Here is a 16,371-nt window from a genome sequence, read left to right on the forward strand (position 1 = left end):
CGCTCATGACAGGCCGCTCCGGCCATCTTTCTGCTGCTTTCCGACTTCAGGGTCGAGCCTCTGAGCTGCACCGAGACACTTTTTATTTTTAGAACATCATGAAACACACTGCCCTCTAGTGATTTTTAAATTAATGTATGTGGGGGTTGAACTCGTTGCTCTCATCTGGAGGATGGGAGGGGAAAAAAACTAAACGCCCAGCTTCCTCTCTTACTTCTTCACTTCTGTGCTTTGCGGGCACAAGGTTTCATGGGATTTTTGTACATTGGAGCTGCTCCTCAGGCCAGATGCACTCTCTGATACTTTGGAGCTTAATGTTTTCGGAAAAGATGAATCCTGATCACTGGCAGACAGACATTCAGGGCTCAAAACACATGAAATCCTCGTTTAACATCGAAAAAAATGCAGTTTTCTAATATAATTAGGTGATAAAGTTAATAATATAAGAGAGATACCAGATACACTGGACAAAATATGTTGGAGGTGATCTGCAGGCAAGAGGGAGACCTGGATGGTCGGTGTACTTTAGTGAACTTCATTCAGTAAAAATATGAATATTTGATTTACTCTATCATAGCAGTACTAAAGTTAAATAGCTTCTATATGAACTCATAGCAATTCGGTATGTATATCAGCGCGAGTAGCCTGTTTTGAATATGCATAAACACAATATGCACATTTCTGATTCAGTTTCGAAGAGTCACTCTTCTAAATATTTTTGTGCTTTTTATTTTTTGATTAAACGAGCAAATTACCATGCAAGGTCACTTCTGCAATTGTTCTTTGTTTCTTTAAAACCAACTGTTGCAAGTTAATAGTTACAAAAGCTGTATCTTTGAAGTAAATATCATAGTTTCTGCAGGGTAACAGTGCCTGGTAGTACAACGACACACAATACAATAAGTATAACAACTTTTAGAAAGAAAATGAAGTGAGAATTCTACCTTGTTATTAATTTTGAGATTCATTTTAATCATACATTGTGAATTACTAGGTCATTTTGGTGAGTTTTGTTTTTTGTTTTTTTTACATTTAGTTATATTTTAAGATAACTTGATTAATCCCTGGGGGAAATTCTTAAAATATATATTTATACTGCCTCTTCACACATTCACCCAAGTGTTGAAATTCTCCATGTATTTTTCGGAGCGTGAAGGACGAGCCACAAGGAAGTTTAAGGCCTACAAGGATGTTTGCGGACAGTTTTCATGCGAGTCTGAGGGAAGACGCAGGTGTAACTAATGACATAAAGTTGGCGCCTTTCCCTTTAGGCGTGCCAATAAAGTACCAGCGGTATCATTAAAGCTATTAGTTTGGTTTTGTTGAGTCAGCAACTTGCCAAGGATAAAATACCTGTAAGAAACCAGTACGTAGTATTAACCGCGTGCTCGGTGCCTCCAGTTGAGGTTTCTCTGACAGAAACTGACTTCAAGGTGTGTCCTATGAGCCATGACTCAGCCAGAAACACACAGTGTGCAAGAAGAAAGCTTTAACAAGGGAAGAGACAAAAGAAAGGAAGGTTTTGAGGAAAGCTGTGCGTTCATCAGCGAAGGGAAGAAGCTGTTTCACTTTTACTTAAGCGCAAACTAAAGGTTTTATGTTTATTATAAAACATAGTGGGGTGAAGGATTTCAGCAGAACAGCGTTGCTGTGTTTTCAGTCTACAGCAGGATGCCAACAACCAAAGTTTCCCTTCATTCACCAGAGGTTAAATGAGGCTTGCAAAGTTTTGACCTGATTCACACGCTGGGACGGCAGCCAATAGACAAGCAGTACCGAGTGATTACATTTTAGATCACTAACCTCAAGCTATGGCTTCTATTCAATATAAGGTTTTCCTCTTATCTTTTTAAAATGATATCCACAATAGATTTTATCATCGATTGAAGAGAAGAAGGATTAACTTTAGTCAAACTTTAATGTGTGAAGACCTGTGTGAACCAAACTCTCATGATTCTGGTTGAATGTTGGGTTTTCTAATATTTGTCCCATTATCTGATATTATTCTTACTGGCTGTCGGGATCTATGTGCAGTAAAAACTGTAACCCGTGTCGCTTTTGATTTAGCTCCACTTTTGAGTTAGAATTTTTCTCCATTACACACACTTAAATAAACAGCTCATAGTTATTATAATTTGCTCTCAAATATTCAATAAAGAATTAGGTGTGGAAAAGGAATCCCCCTACCACTGACATCTCTCTGGTCCGACTCCTCAGGCTCTCCTCTGGGTACCCCAGAACCACTGGTGCTTCTTACTCCACCACGGTGCCTCACAGCCAACCGCACGCAGCACGGTGTCCTCCTCACGTGGCTCCCTCCGGCCAACCACTCCTCACCCATCGACCGATATATCATGGAGTTTCGCCTCGGCGAGAGGTGGGAGGTCCTGGATGACTTGATCCCGTCCACTGAGACAGAACTCATAGCTCGAGACCTCGTTCAGGTCAGTCACACACAGCTCGTGAATGCTCAGTGGGCTTAAGTCAACTGTGTTATGTTATATTATATTGTATCGTATCGCATCGCATCGCATCTATTTCTATCCTATCACACAAAAACAGATGACGAAATCACCGTACTGCATTTTATTGGGTTTATGTATTTTTATTTTTTATATAATTTAATTCAGTAACTGTTTATTTTTTACATGAGGGGTTGAGAGGTTATTTTAATTTATTTCCTTATAATTTGTTTCAAAATACCTCAAATAAACTTTACAGTATTTTTTTTTCTTTTTCGCACTTTTTTCAGATTACTTTCCATCAATAAGAATAGAATAGAAAATACTTTATTCATTTTTTAATTAATCTCAGAAGGAAATTATTTAAACTAATTTATTAATCAATAAAAATAATAATAATAATAATAATAATAATAATAATAATAATAACAATTTACGTGGAAGTAAATTCATCAGTGGGTTCATCATATGAGAGTATCATAATGAACACGTTTGTATGTGTCTGTCTGACAGGAGTCCTGGTACGAGTTTCGAGTGATGGCGGTCATGGACGACCTGATCAGTGAGAGCAGTAATGTAGTGGGAGTGTCCAGCACAGGTAAGTATTTTCACAGAGAAGCTGCATTGGGTGTGTTCCAGTGCAGTTGCTTCATTTCAGCTGTTTGACCGCCCCAGCAGATCCCTTCCCTCCTGCAGAGTTGCCCGACGAGGGGCTGGCGCGGCCCGTGGTGGCGGGCGTCGTGGCAACCATCTGTTTTCTGGCAGCAGCCGTACTGTTCAGCACTCTCGCAGCTTGTTTTGTCAATAAGCAGCATCGTCGCAAACTCAAACGTAAACCAGGTTGGTCTCTTTCTGTCTTCAGTGGATGTGTAATAAACACACTGCAGCCGGAGTGTGGATGGTTAATAATCGCGCACAAAGAGACACAAAATGACCTCCAGCAGCAGTGAAAGGCCGAGTTGGATTGTTGTAGCTGTTTTATGTTGCCCTCAGTCTGAATGGGTTCGAGTTTTTGTTTTTATCTGTAAGAATAATTCATCCTAAATAGTTTAACTTTAAATAGTGTTTTGATAGGATGAAGGAAAGTCATGTTTGATGAAGCCTGGACCTCAGATTCACCCTCTGGTTCACGTCTCAGCAGCCTCTGATACGAGTCGACATCATCTATATGCAGCCAATTTCCAAACTTGGATGAATAATTGGTTTCACAGGATGTGAGGAGAGGAAGGTCATTTTAACCCTCAGATGTCACACATCCATTAAATCCCCCAGAAAACTCCTCATACACTGTTCACTTTGACTTTACCTCACGGAGTGACGTAACTTGTCAAAACTTGGTATTCCCAAGATAATACCAAAAATAACGCCATATGTTGACACGAGTTTGCTGTATGTTTTATTTCTCTTGTATGATAAATAATTATGATTCCTGTGGGTTAACCAATTTTTACAAAAATATTAAATACAATTTATCTATAAATACTGTTAAATGAATGGAGTGGAAGCCATCAAATGCATACGTGTTGATTTATTTTACCTTATTTGTCATTAAGTTAGTGGGTAAAATGTTCCAATATCCTGGCATAAGCGTCAATATCCGTCATTGTATCCACTCTGACGTGACTTGCTCTCTGCAGTCTTCAGCAAAGGAAATGCTAAATTTAAATATTGTTTGTCCTCTCAGATCCTCCCTTGTCGGTGACACACTTCAGGAAAAGCATTGAGTCGCCGTAAGTAACACCACACCAGAGCCCCTGCAGGCTGCCAGAGGTGGCTGCTACTGTTCATCTTCTCCTACACCTTTTCCACAAAGTCTTCCTAACGTGCATGATGTGGCAAAAGGCATGCATTTAAAATAATAAATCAACGTTGAAGACTCTCAAGAACACGATTTGAAGTGGCACCGGAAGCCTTGTCTGTGTAACCGATGATTACAAACGGCATGCCTTCTCTGGTGCTTCAGGACAAGAGGTAAACTGGCGGCACACGGTTTGTGTCAGAGAAGGAGGCCAGGTGAATGATAATTAAACGTTGGGGCTACTTGGAGGGTGGAAGAACGTGTACAGTAGCAACCTCTAGCGGATCACGGGCAAATTAAGAGGAGTTCAAAAGCAGCAAAGTCAGCATTTTTAAGCACATTACCCAGAGTGCCCGAGCTGCAGTATGTGTATTGATTTTTGATCCATCTGTATTCTTTAACCTCAAACGCTGTCTGCTTTCTGCATGATTCTCAGTGTTCAGAGATGCTGTTTTCCTGTACAGCTACATGTGCGTCTGTCTGTAAATCCTGTGTACATCGATGACTGCATTTCAATCCCAGACTGTAATCTGTGTAAATCCCATTCCAGTGTAAATGTTTGTGCGCTTGAAAGTTTAGGTTTCAGATCACTTTTGTCTTTTTTTTTTTTTTTCTTCTTTTTTTAATGAAATGGTCCAGGCAGGTCAGGGAGTTCATACTAGTCCTTTATGAAAGTAGCATAGTTCGAGATGAACCAGGCCCGTGTCGTTTGTCTCCCACCGCAGGCCTCCTCTCACCCCCTTGCCAGGGGTAGAGCCCTGCTGGGACGAGCCTGCCAGGAGCAGTTTCTTGCCCCCGCCGGCCAGCCCCCTGTGAGTGCCTGCCTGCACCAAAGTACAGAGTGTGCTGCACTGCACTGGCTTGGCTGCATGGTTAATGCATTGCATAGAAATGATCAGCCGATGATGATTTTATTTTATTTTTTTCATAGCCGTAGAGGAGCCTACTCCTGACTAGCTTGCATGCACAGACATCCATGCACCATAACGGGGATTAAATTGCATTAGCTCAGCTGCATGTACAGTACCAGACCGTGTATATGCACTCATTACGTACGATGTCTATCCTATGCATTGAGTGACCCAGTACAGTAAGTGTCAAGTCTGCTGCTCCTGGTTGTGGGCAAATGAGGCCTGGTTAGAAGTCATCTGCTTCCCTCACATCACCATTTTGGTGCAGCATATGAAAAATTGGCCTCACGTCTGCTCAAGAAGAAGTAGTTTCAGTAGATCTGTGATACGATTGTCATGGTTGCGTCGTTGGTCCTCCTCATCTTGTCACTGTGGTTTGGTTCATTAGCTGCTGCCCTATTGGGATGCTGCTGCTGCTGCCATAAACTGGTCATTATCATAATGTAGTTCATCATGGCTGCCTGATGGAGTGCTTCAGCTTTGTAATGTTTCATCTGTTCAGAAAGTGCAACCATGCTTTTTATTTTATTTTTTTTAATTTACAGCATTAACTTTTCTTTTCAAAACGTCCCATTGTGTCATTGAGTTTCATCTGGTATGTGTCAGATTAAGTTTTTTGTTTCTGCATTTTCTTTAAAATCAGGTTATCGTCGGGGAAGATAAGTCCAGAGAGTTCCCCTCCATCTCGGCCCCGCTCTCTTTCATCGGAGGGCTCCCATGGACCGGGCCTGTATGTCAGGAAGCTGCCCAGCCCTCAGAGAGAAAAAGACAAAGAGCTCTCCTTCTACAAGAAAACCAAGCGTGCCATAGCCAGCAAGAAATACAGTGTGTCCAAACACGAGGCGGAGGTCACCACGCCCATCGAGCTGATAAGCCGCGGCCCCGACGGCCGCTTCGTCATGGAGACCAGCCCGCCTCCCCGCCGCATCCATGGCTTTCCCTTCGCAGAGGAGTCCGACATGTACCCCGAGTTCCGGCAGTCTGACGAGGAGAATGATTTTGACCCCGGGCCTCTGCCGCCCATCATGCCCACGCTGCGGCCCCAGCTCTCCCCAACGTCCTCCAGCCTGGAGTCTACGCAGCCCCCCACCTACAGCCCCCGCCTACACAGGCCCATGGAAGGTATGAGCTTTGCAGAGGGCAGTGCACTTCACGCCTCAGGGCAGGCCCCATCCTCCCGCTACAGGGGCTTTCCCCAGGGCCCATTCTATGGGTATCTAGGCAGCCGCGCTGAATCAGGGATTCCACCGCCATTTTACATGCCTGACATCAGCCCGCGTAGCTCTGCTCTGTCGTCACCCCCAGGCATGGCGGAGGGGCCCTTTGGCTACCCCTCCATCCCTGAGGAGAGTGGAGAGATGGAGCACCATCAGTACACTGCCTCTGGCCATTCTCTGTCTCACACACACAGCCCTCCTCCTCGCTCGCCTGAAAGCTGGCAGCCCCACGAGTTACCCTTCCTGGGTCTAGAGGGCCCACGGTTTATTTACCCACCTCACCATCCCTTACATCATCCCCAGGACCTCCCAGACCCACCCCCCTACCCCCCTCACTCTCTGCCCCCCAGCCGCCTGCATCTCCCTCCCCTGAAGGATCCAACAAGCCCTGGACTCCTGCAGCTGGAGGTCCCTGTGGCTCCCCCAGGCAGGGACAGGCCCCCGGGGCCTCCGGTTAGGCGCTTAGCTATGCAACAGGCCCAGAGTCTCGGCCAGCTCAGACACACGTCCCACGGTGTGGGTGTACCAGTGTTGCCTTACCCTGACCCGGCAGCCCGTGCAGGGAGCCCAAGCACAGCCCCCAGTAGTAGCCCTCAGTCCTGGCTCAGCCCGAGGGCGGGGCGCCGGGCGGACCCCAGCCTTCCCCCGCTGGTCCTCCAGCCCTCCCGTCTCTCTCCGCTCTCCCAAAGCCCCCTTAGCACCCAGCCGGGCTCCCCAGATATCCTGGTCCGGCCCCCGCCGCGCCCCAGCATCCTCCGCACCTCTCGATCTCTGGAGATGCCGGAGATCACCCTGCAGCCCTCGGCCACTGTCAGTTTCTCCCGAAGGTCGTCCCTGTCCACCTCCCCCACTCAGAGCCAGTGCGCCAAGCAACCCAGCCCCAGTTACCACGCCCACATGTCCTATGCCTCCACTGCAGCCAGTTACCCCTCCCAGTCCCCCTCCCCCCCTCCGGAAGGCAGGGATGTTTTCGGGCAGAGGCCGTCCCAGAGAAGGACAGAGGAGGAGATGCTGCCCTCAGAGCCCTCCCAGCTCCAGATATCAGCCTCAGGGTAGGTGATCCACTCCAGTAGAGAATAGTCACATATTTATTTAATGGGGAGACTCGTCTCCTCGGCTGCTCACTATTACAAATTGATCCACAGATTTACTTTGATGTTTCCATTTAGGAATAATTAAGATGCATATTGTACTTTAATATGCAGAAGGCATGTAATTGCATTTAGCACATACTGACAGCTCTCTAAAGTTTGACAGTTTAATGGCATGTGAAAACTCAATTTGAATGGAAAATTATGTATTTTTGTCTTTATTTTCTTTTTTTTAGAAGGCATATTTCATCTGATCAAATATTGATGACAATTAAAACTTAAACCAAATTAAAAGGGAACATTTTCATGAAGCACTGAGCTACTGACGGCGAAAGCAATCTAATTTAGGATGGTTAAAACTGTTTTTCCCCCTGTCCCCCCTCATTACGGAAACCCAGAAAAGTTAAGTTGATATATTTCCCACAGCTGAATATAAACTTCAATTTAATCAGATCAATGACTGATTAACATTTTAAAATAAAAGAAATTCAAGGTTGAACATTCACATAGATGCCACATGTTCCAGCTGCTTCTAAAAACAGTTAATTAACTGTTTACTAATGCTTTATAATGCTGTAATTATCATTCACAGCATTTATTTTCCAAAAGCAGGCTAATTTGTCATTTCTCTTGTTACATTCAATAAATTTGACAGATAAGATAAAAAAAAAATAAAGATAACAATCTTTTATTGATGCCTGAATTCTCAAAAATTTAATTACTGGGCATCATTTATTAATGTACTGCTATCTGTAAAAGACTGCATGTGTTTTCTAAGCTTTTCACTCATTAGCAATTCAGTGTGAAGTGTTAAGATATGAAACTCCAGATCTGGTGTTTTGTTTATCTTAATGGCTGTTAAAAAAGATCACAAAACTAATGGTTCAAATATTAGCAACATTTAGAGACACAGATTAAGCACGTGTCAAATGTTTTCAGTCTTAAATCTCTTTTAAATCGTTCTTTTTATCGGTCCTTATACAGTAGATATCTCACACAGCTACTTTATCTAGAACTTTTCACAGCAATAATGTCGCAGGAAAGCGAACACTGTCCCTCTATTGCGAGAGCAAACGACCGTGTCAATACATCACCACATAACTTCTGTGATGGTTATTTGAGGAAATGAGACCATTTGAGAAGACTTCCACTTGTTTTGCACCACAATGTCCAACTCAAGTTATTATTATTCCAAAACTGTTGGAAACTCTTTGAAGTGAACCGAAAAATAGGCTGCAGTGAAGGAAATATTCCTTTTTAATTAAAACCGAAACTCTTCACTTCAGTAAATTCAATCTTTTTTCTTAAATAATCTGTGATTTAATGCACAAAACTGACATGTTGAACCAAATGCAGCTGCAGTTTGGATAGCTTCAACCACTCAATATAATAAAATTTCTATCTGATATTGTGTGTCATACCTGTGTTAGGCTGTGCTTAATTGTGAGATGAAAACAAACTCATTTCTAAATGTAATATCTGTTATGCAGTGTGGATAGAAGAGCCACCTTTAAACTTTAATAAACTTGAATCTGCACCAGACTTATCGGATCCAGGCCCTCTACACAAGCACATATTTTTAATGATATTCATGCAAACTGCTCAGATCAAAGGTTTAAACGACATGTTAAAGACTTAAAGCATTTTGTTGACAAAAAAAGCAACAATCTTCAGTAAATTTCCCGGCAAATGTTTTATTAAAATTGCTTAAATAACTTTCAACTTTAACGTTCAACTTTTACATGTCCAAGAGATTTTTCTCCTAACCCCCCAAAAAATCTATGAAGTAGTTGATTAACTTTTTAATAAAGTCATTAGATACTCTCATAAATGTATTATTTAAAGGTTGAATACCAAACCATCAAGCATGCTAAATTATATTTTTTATGATGTTGAGACATAAATAGGAAGGTCTTTAGAGTTCTTTGATTAATTATTCAATTTAAGGGGGAAAAAACTGTCTAAAGTCACCCAAGTGCTCAGTAATCATCAAATCAAATCAAACTTTATTAACTGTATATAGCACTTTTTGAACAATAACTTTATTGTTGTTTATATTAATTTCCCAGCAGGCCAGAGGTCATCAGACGGTGTCTTCCTAAGAGCTAAAAAGACAAATTAAACAATGAATGAAAGTTGTATCAACCACTAATTAAATATTTTGAACTGATTATTCACAAAATGATCACCTTTGAAATAAGTTGTGCCCAAAAAGACCACAGTGTTTTCCCCACAACATGAAACATTTAAATTAGTGACTGTGAGATGTAATGCAGGAGGATTTATGGGTATAGAAAAACACAGGAGAGACTCATCCACGCCCCCAAGAGTTTTCACAACACACATTTCCTGTGCCCCCTCACACCCACCACACAACCCTAGAGGCTTCAGTCTAATGGTATAAAACCAGGAGCAGAGGCCTGTTCCTGCACTTTCACTGGCCTTTAAAGGGAAAGTAGCTTGTAGGGCTGCTGCTGCTGCTGCTGCTGCTGCTGCTGCTGCTGCTTTTATAGAGGGTAAGGGTCTTACCTCATTTGTTTTTGATTGATCTCAGCTATCTGGGCAGCGTTGTTGTGACCCGGTCCCCTACGCCGCAATAGGTAAGGGTCGGACCCATGTCTGAGAGGGGAGGGGTCAGCAGGGGGAGGGCTCTAATCACTCTCTCCTTTAAAGGGGAATCGCTTTGGGTTGTGCCTCTGTGCTGGATTCAAGTGAAGTTCAACTAATGGTAATAATGACTGCAGGACACATTATCTGCACAGTCCCGTGGCACAGTAAGCCTGCCGAGGCGCAGGCTGCCGCCATTATTCTCTGTGAGCAAGCACGAGGAGTGGTTTCGGACTGCGGAGAAGCATTTTGTCTTTTTCATTGTTTGAATACAGACATGATTCCCTGCTTCAAAATGAGGAAAAAAAAAGAAAAGAAAAGAAAAAGCCTTGAATCAATAGAGGGCGCACATGAATGATAGACTGGAGTATTCCCCTTTAAAGTTTTGTTCCATGTGCAAAATGCCATGCATGCATTCTCTAAACTTCTCTCTACGACCAAACAAATAACAACAATTCTCAAACTAAATTCTTTGTCACATTTGTCGTCCTAAGTGCTTTCGTTTTTTCTGTCATGTGACTGTTTTTTAATGGCCATTTCCTCCTCCTGTCATGTGACTTGTTCTTTAACGGCCATTTCCTCTTCCTGCCATCTCCTCCCGTCAGCATGGTGAAGCCTCTGTACGCAGTGTTCATGTTTCTTATCAGAGTGTGCTGTATAGTGTTTATGTCTATGGAAATGTACTATATTTTAACACGCTGTGGCCTCTGATGATGGAAATGTTCTCTATCTGTCCAGGACTGTTGCACATTCTCCGACTTGTCCCCCCCTTCTCTGCTAACGGTTCTCAATCTCTCTCTCCACAGTGACAAATGATGGACAGCATCTCTAAAGCTTTGTGTTCCTATGCCTTTTGAAACAATACATGTTTGGCACAACAACCTGACTTAATGCTTTCATTAAGTCAGGTTTTGAGGCTGTTTGTATTCAGTTCTTCGAAAGGCAAAGTGAGCCACCATTGGGCCTCATGAACGTGAAACTTAAGTGTTTGTGAGGTTATTTAACGTTTAATTCATCTTTCTATGAGAGATGGACAGCAAAACCAGAGTATTCGGTACGAGGTAAAACTGCTTCCAAAACAGACTCTGAACCAAAAGACCGTTTGACTTGATGTGGTTATTTTTTGTGCTGATTAAACATTGATTATTTCCATTCAACTTAGCATGTATCACTCATAAAATGAAAATAGTTCTTCAGTTTTTGCTCTCGATTCTTGTTCGGCTTCACGTTAGCAAAACAGTCGGAGTAGCGATGACTGAATGTACCTCACTGCGAGGGTCTGCAGCCTTTTTCTGTAACAACACTCCTACAGTGCCCAAAGCTTGTTTACACACGTTTTGTACTGAACCAGCAGAGCTGCAGGTGAGTTGTTTGCACGGGATCGAGTGCAGTCTGTTGATTAGTTAAAATGTAAAGTGCCTATATCTATAATGTCGCCGGAGTGCATCTCTCGGCAGTGATTCTTTATTTAACAAACCAAACCGCTGATAAAGAAAGCCTCCTTTAACTTTTAGATTTATGTGTCACCAATGATCCACAACCAAAACTCCCAGCTCGTCTATGAGATCTAACATTTTCAATAACAACCAGAAAGCACTGAAATGGAACTTTGCTCCCGTGTATGGGCCAGACAACATTCCCTCATATGTAACAATAAAGTCGAAAACACTCATCTTCAGCCATTAAATCAAGGTAAATTCACTCAATTCTGTAATGAAGGGGTTACAAGCCTCTTATAAGGATGTATCATTAGAGAAAGAAATACTTACTTCAAAATAAAGTGGGTATGATCCAAATTTGAGTCATTTCAGCTGATTGTCGAAGGCTGTACTCCTATTGGTGTAGACAAAACGCCTGTCAAGATTTAAGCATTTCCATTGGATGCATATTTTTGAGCTCAGGATAAGAAATCAGACATCTGGCACCATTTAGCAGGAAGTACAAGGAGGAAAATTGATGTAAATACACGAGTAAAACCGTGTATTTTTTTTCTCATTATATGTTGTATTTATGTATTCTGTCTCTCGCAGTCATAGCTGTGGTGTGGTGTTTTAGGTATTTAGAAACTAGTTCTGATATCAACTTCTTAATTGACTTTATCAAGCTTTTTTTGTGCTTGTTATTTAATACACACGGTGTTTTTCCTGCTATATGCACATCATTGTTACGCCATTTCCTCCAAAATACATTTAAAAGTGGACTTTCCTCCTTTGCCCACCACATCATTAACAAGACATGTGCTGGGTGTCACTGAGGATTTAACTCAACCATAATTTGTCATAGTAGTTTGAGCTGTTCATCAGAAAACACTGGCACGTTGGATTTTTATCATTTAAGAATATTCCAGTTGTTGTAAAAGGTAGTTGGTTATTTTTTTGCACTCAAACTTGTTCTGAAAAAAATGTGCTGTATGTGGCCCTTAAACTGGGCTACATTTAGTACATATTGTACATATTTAATATGGTAAGTTCAACAAAACTAAATTTGGGAAAAATGTTAAATTACTCAGCTAGAAAATTTCAGATACATTTTTTGTGCGTACCTGCCGCTCACTGCCGACAGTAAAGTAGCAGTTAAACCTGAAAAGTATCATTTTCGCCCAAATCCCATCCACTTTGAGTGTGAAATCTTTTGCAATTTTTTTGCAAACAGCACACTATTCCCAAATTTTCTGCACGTTTTCATGAGCTTTTTGTGTATTTGCTGCCAAAACCTCCGCCTCGGATCGTAATCTTTGCATCTTGAAGAAGCCCGCACACAGAATTCGAAGAAAGTTAAAAAGAAATATATAACAGTTACACCTACAACAATTCAATGTGGTGTGTGGTTGCACAGTTTTGACTTGAATCTGTGCAGGAAATATATAAAAAATACAATACCTACACATGAATGCTCATATATTTTATTCTTTAAAGGTATAAAGGTTGCAGACCCTGACCTAAAAATAGTAATTGTTACCGGGAAAAGAAGTTTTACAGTTCCAGAAATTATTTTCATTTTATGAGTTTTATACAACAAAGAGACCAATATTGCCCGCATTTCTGAAGCAGTCACAGTTTGGAGACCCAGACTAAGTGCTTGTTCCTTGAATTTCCCAAAATTACTCACTTGAGTTCAAATTGAATTATTTCTACAAGTTAGAGCAACAAAAACAAAACAATATCTGACAAATCTGAGGCTGGGTCTTTAATCTGATGATTGTTTGAGAATGAACGTAGAGCCGATAATTTCACCAAATCCACTGCCACCTTTTGTCCACTATTCTTTCTTTGGCTTTCTCTTTCTCATTCTTTGCCTTATCTGTCTCTCTTCATTTCTTTGAATCTAACTTTTATCATCCATCAAAGCCTGTAGAAAGTGGAACTCCATCATCTTATAGTGAGAGAGCTCTCAATAGACCTTGAGGAGCTCATCCAATCATTCGATAGCACTGAGTGGAAAAATAACAATGAAACGTGTCATTTCTGTCTCTTCACTGTTGGCTGTGACGAACGCGAGCGTGCGATTAACGCAGAGCGATGTGTGCTGTGCTGTCTCTCGTCTTCCCAGGGAACCTCTAGGTGCGTCTCGCGATACTGCCGGGTCTGAGAGCTTACCAGCACTGCTACATCACTGTATTACTAAAGCCAAGGGAGTGGCTGCCAACAACAATAACAACACGAACTCCAGGTGGAGAACAGGTTAGTCGGAAGATCACAACCGAGAGACACACAAAAGACAGAGGAGAAAATATGTGTGTGAGTGTTGGACGTGTTGCTCCGGTACAGTTGGTAGATTTCTTCTGCACTTGGGAACTGGGATTGGGATCGAGGACAGAGACGTCCCGTTTCCAAGTTTACATTGTTCACATGACAATAAGAAAGATGGTGGTCACCTTCAGCGATGCTACTTCAATCCTGCAGTCAAGACTGAAAAGTGAAACCGCAAAGCTTCCGTTATGTTTTGGGTGTACGTTCACACAACAACGATGCTCGGAGCCACTGAAAATGCTACTTTTATGCCTCCCAAGGTGGAACTTTTCGTCATCGTGTAAACGAAAGAAAATGCATTTCTGAAAAAGCTTGGCTGATTCTCCGTGTCGACGGCAGAAACGCTGCTATCGCGCATGCGCACCACGCCCATAGTCAATAGTTCTTCTGCACATGCTCAGTCAGTGGAGAATAACAACAGTGTTTACCTCCAGAGTGTCGTGACTCCCAGTCCATATCGCCTGGGACTTGGTTGTTGAGAAAGCTTTCTTTCTTTCTTTCTTTCTTTCTTTCTTTCTTTCTTTCTTTCTTTCTTTCTTTCTTTCTTTCTTTCTTTCTTTCTTTCTTTCTTTCTTTCTTTCTTTCGAGTGGTGGGAATGGTATGGACTAGCAGGAGCCAGGAGATGGTGATAGAGTAACTTCACAGAGGCCATCTGCCGTTGAACCCAAGTGAAGAAGGGAAACAGTCATCAAGGATGACGAGTGCGGTGGGAAACAATATAGACAGATAGAACCAGCAGGTGGCGGTAATGCAACTTTATGGATGCAAAATGCTGAAACCCAAAAGAAGAAGAAGATGACGTGGTAGTTTAGTAGTTGACAGTCACCTGTTATAGCAATCCTACTTGAAATGTCCATGTACTTGAATAGTGGCCCTACATTAAAAACAAATTGTTTTTAGCAATTCTTCCCCGCATCCACAAGAGGGCGCATATACACTGTATAATGACGCCTTTGGCAGCTGACTGACACCGGCGAACTAGCTAGCCAGGTTTTGAACAATTAGTTATTCTCACATCATGAGGCGGGACACGATCTCAGCTTTCGGGATGGTGGAAAAGACTTTAAAACTCTGTGCGTCCCGGACAGAACCTGACAGGTGGTCATCCATCGATGCCGGTGGCTAAGCTAAGCTAACAATTCAATTCAATTCAACTTTATTTATATAGTGCCAAATACAACTCAGTAATTTCAGGGTGCTCTTGCAGAGAAGCCCAATAAATCCACATGAGCGACGTTGGAAAGGAAAAACTCCCTCAAACAGGAAGAATCCTTTGCAGAACCAGACTCAGAGGTGGCGGCTTTCTGCTTTTCCAAAGATGCCGGTAGCTCAGCTCAGAGCTGACTGATCATCAGCTAGCGAGCCAGGTTTTTAAACGATTCATTCAAACTTCAACATTAGCAGGCGGGATGCGATCTCAACTTCTGTTATAATGATAACATTTTATTGCTGGTCACTTTCGGTCTGCGATGTGAATGGAGATCGTTTTGAAGACGTTGCCATGCAAAATGCTCAACTTTTCTGAAACGAAAATGAAAGAGCGAGGTGTTTTCACTTGAAACGTTGTCCCGTTGTTCTTGGACTCATTGATTGATCAATGATTGGTTAATTCTCTTTCAGGTGTTTCTCTCTCTCAGACCCAGCAGCAATCTCAGACACCCCAAGAGGGAGAGGATCTCAGCTTCCGCAGAAAGAGGAAAAGGCAAAACAAGAAGAACCCCTATCTCTATTTGACCTCCTTCCTGCACCGCAGGCAGTCCGAGGAGGACCAGACAGGCATCCTGGCCAGCGCAGACTCTGAGGGGCCAAACTACGGGACTCTCCGCTGAACCGTGTGTCCACTAAGCCATCGGACTCGACTAAACTCTCCCCCACCTCGGCCCTCCCTGTCCCACACCCCCGCCGTCAAACAAATACCTTTCTTATAATCTCTAAAAGTCTCATCTGTGTTCTGGGGAGCGGGGAAACATCGAGGTGACTACTCCGAGGGGTTGGAAATTTTAATCCCAAGACAGGAACAATGGCTTTTTACGAGTTGTCACCACTACTTGTCTCTGAGGAATTTCACTTGAAAATGTTCTGAAAATATATAATGTATATAAATAGTAAAACAAGGGAATGAAGCTTCCTACTACAGTAATAAAAAAAAAGTGTTGGTTGAGTATGTCACAACACGTTAAAGATTTTTCACTCACTGGTCATCGAGGGGTCCATAACTTTAGGTTTTTCAGCGATACAGCGTACTGTTAATCCTGGTGCGTCCTCTGACAGGGACACGAGTCTACCTTTCCTACAATACAAATAGTGTCAGTATTTAAACACAGGGTTCTTACCACAAAATATACCTCAGAGTAAACGCAGAGTTGCTGTAATTCTTGTGGTATACTTGTACGTACTTGACCTTTTTACATATGAAACGTATGGATAAAAAGGTTTATATCACACACCACTCATTCAAATGAATAATATGGCCTAACTTTATCTGATTAAGACGCTTTTTTTTTTTGCTTTTTTTTTTCAAATTATCAGTGATAG

At 42.2% G+C, this 16,371-nt stretch overlaps 1 protein-coding gene across 1 annotated transcript in view; it reads left to right on the forward strand.

The window, feature by feature from the left end:
• The window catches only part of igsf9ba (immunoglobulin superfamily, member 9Ba), a gene marked incomplete at both ends in the record, with an annotated part of 85,185 nt that extends 69,520 nt beyond the window's left edge, over nucleotides 1-15,665 (forward strand). The window contains 8 exons of the mRNA XM_080460076.1: nucleotides 2,218-2,444; nucleotides 2,976-3,060; nucleotides 3,141-3,302; nucleotides 4,147-4,192; nucleotides 4,986-5,072; nucleotides 5,815-7,440; nucleotides 13,636-13,766; nucleotides 15,457-15,665. Coding sequence (XP_080316202.1) covers nucleotides 2,218-2,444; nucleotides 2,976-3,060; nucleotides 3,141-3,302; nucleotides 4,147-4,192; nucleotides 4,986-5,072; nucleotides 5,815-7,440; nucleotides 13,636-13,766; nucleotides 15,457-15,665 — 2,573 coding nt within the window. The remainder of the gene's footprint in view (nucleotides 1-2,217; nucleotides 2,445-2,975; nucleotides 3,061-3,140; nucleotides 3,303-4,146; nucleotides 4,193-4,985; nucleotides 5,073-5,814; nucleotides 7,441-13,635; nucleotides 13,767-15,456) is intronic.
• Nucleotides 15,666-16,371: the final 706 nt, after the last annotated feature.

The sequence above is a fragment of the Lipophrys pholis genome, assembly GCF_963383615.2.
Source record: "Lipophrys pholis genome assembly, chromosome: 3".
In the NCBI taxonomy this organism is placed as follows: Eukaryota; Metazoa; Chordata; class Actinopteri; order Blenniiformes; family Blenniidae; genus Lipophrys; species Lipophrys pholis.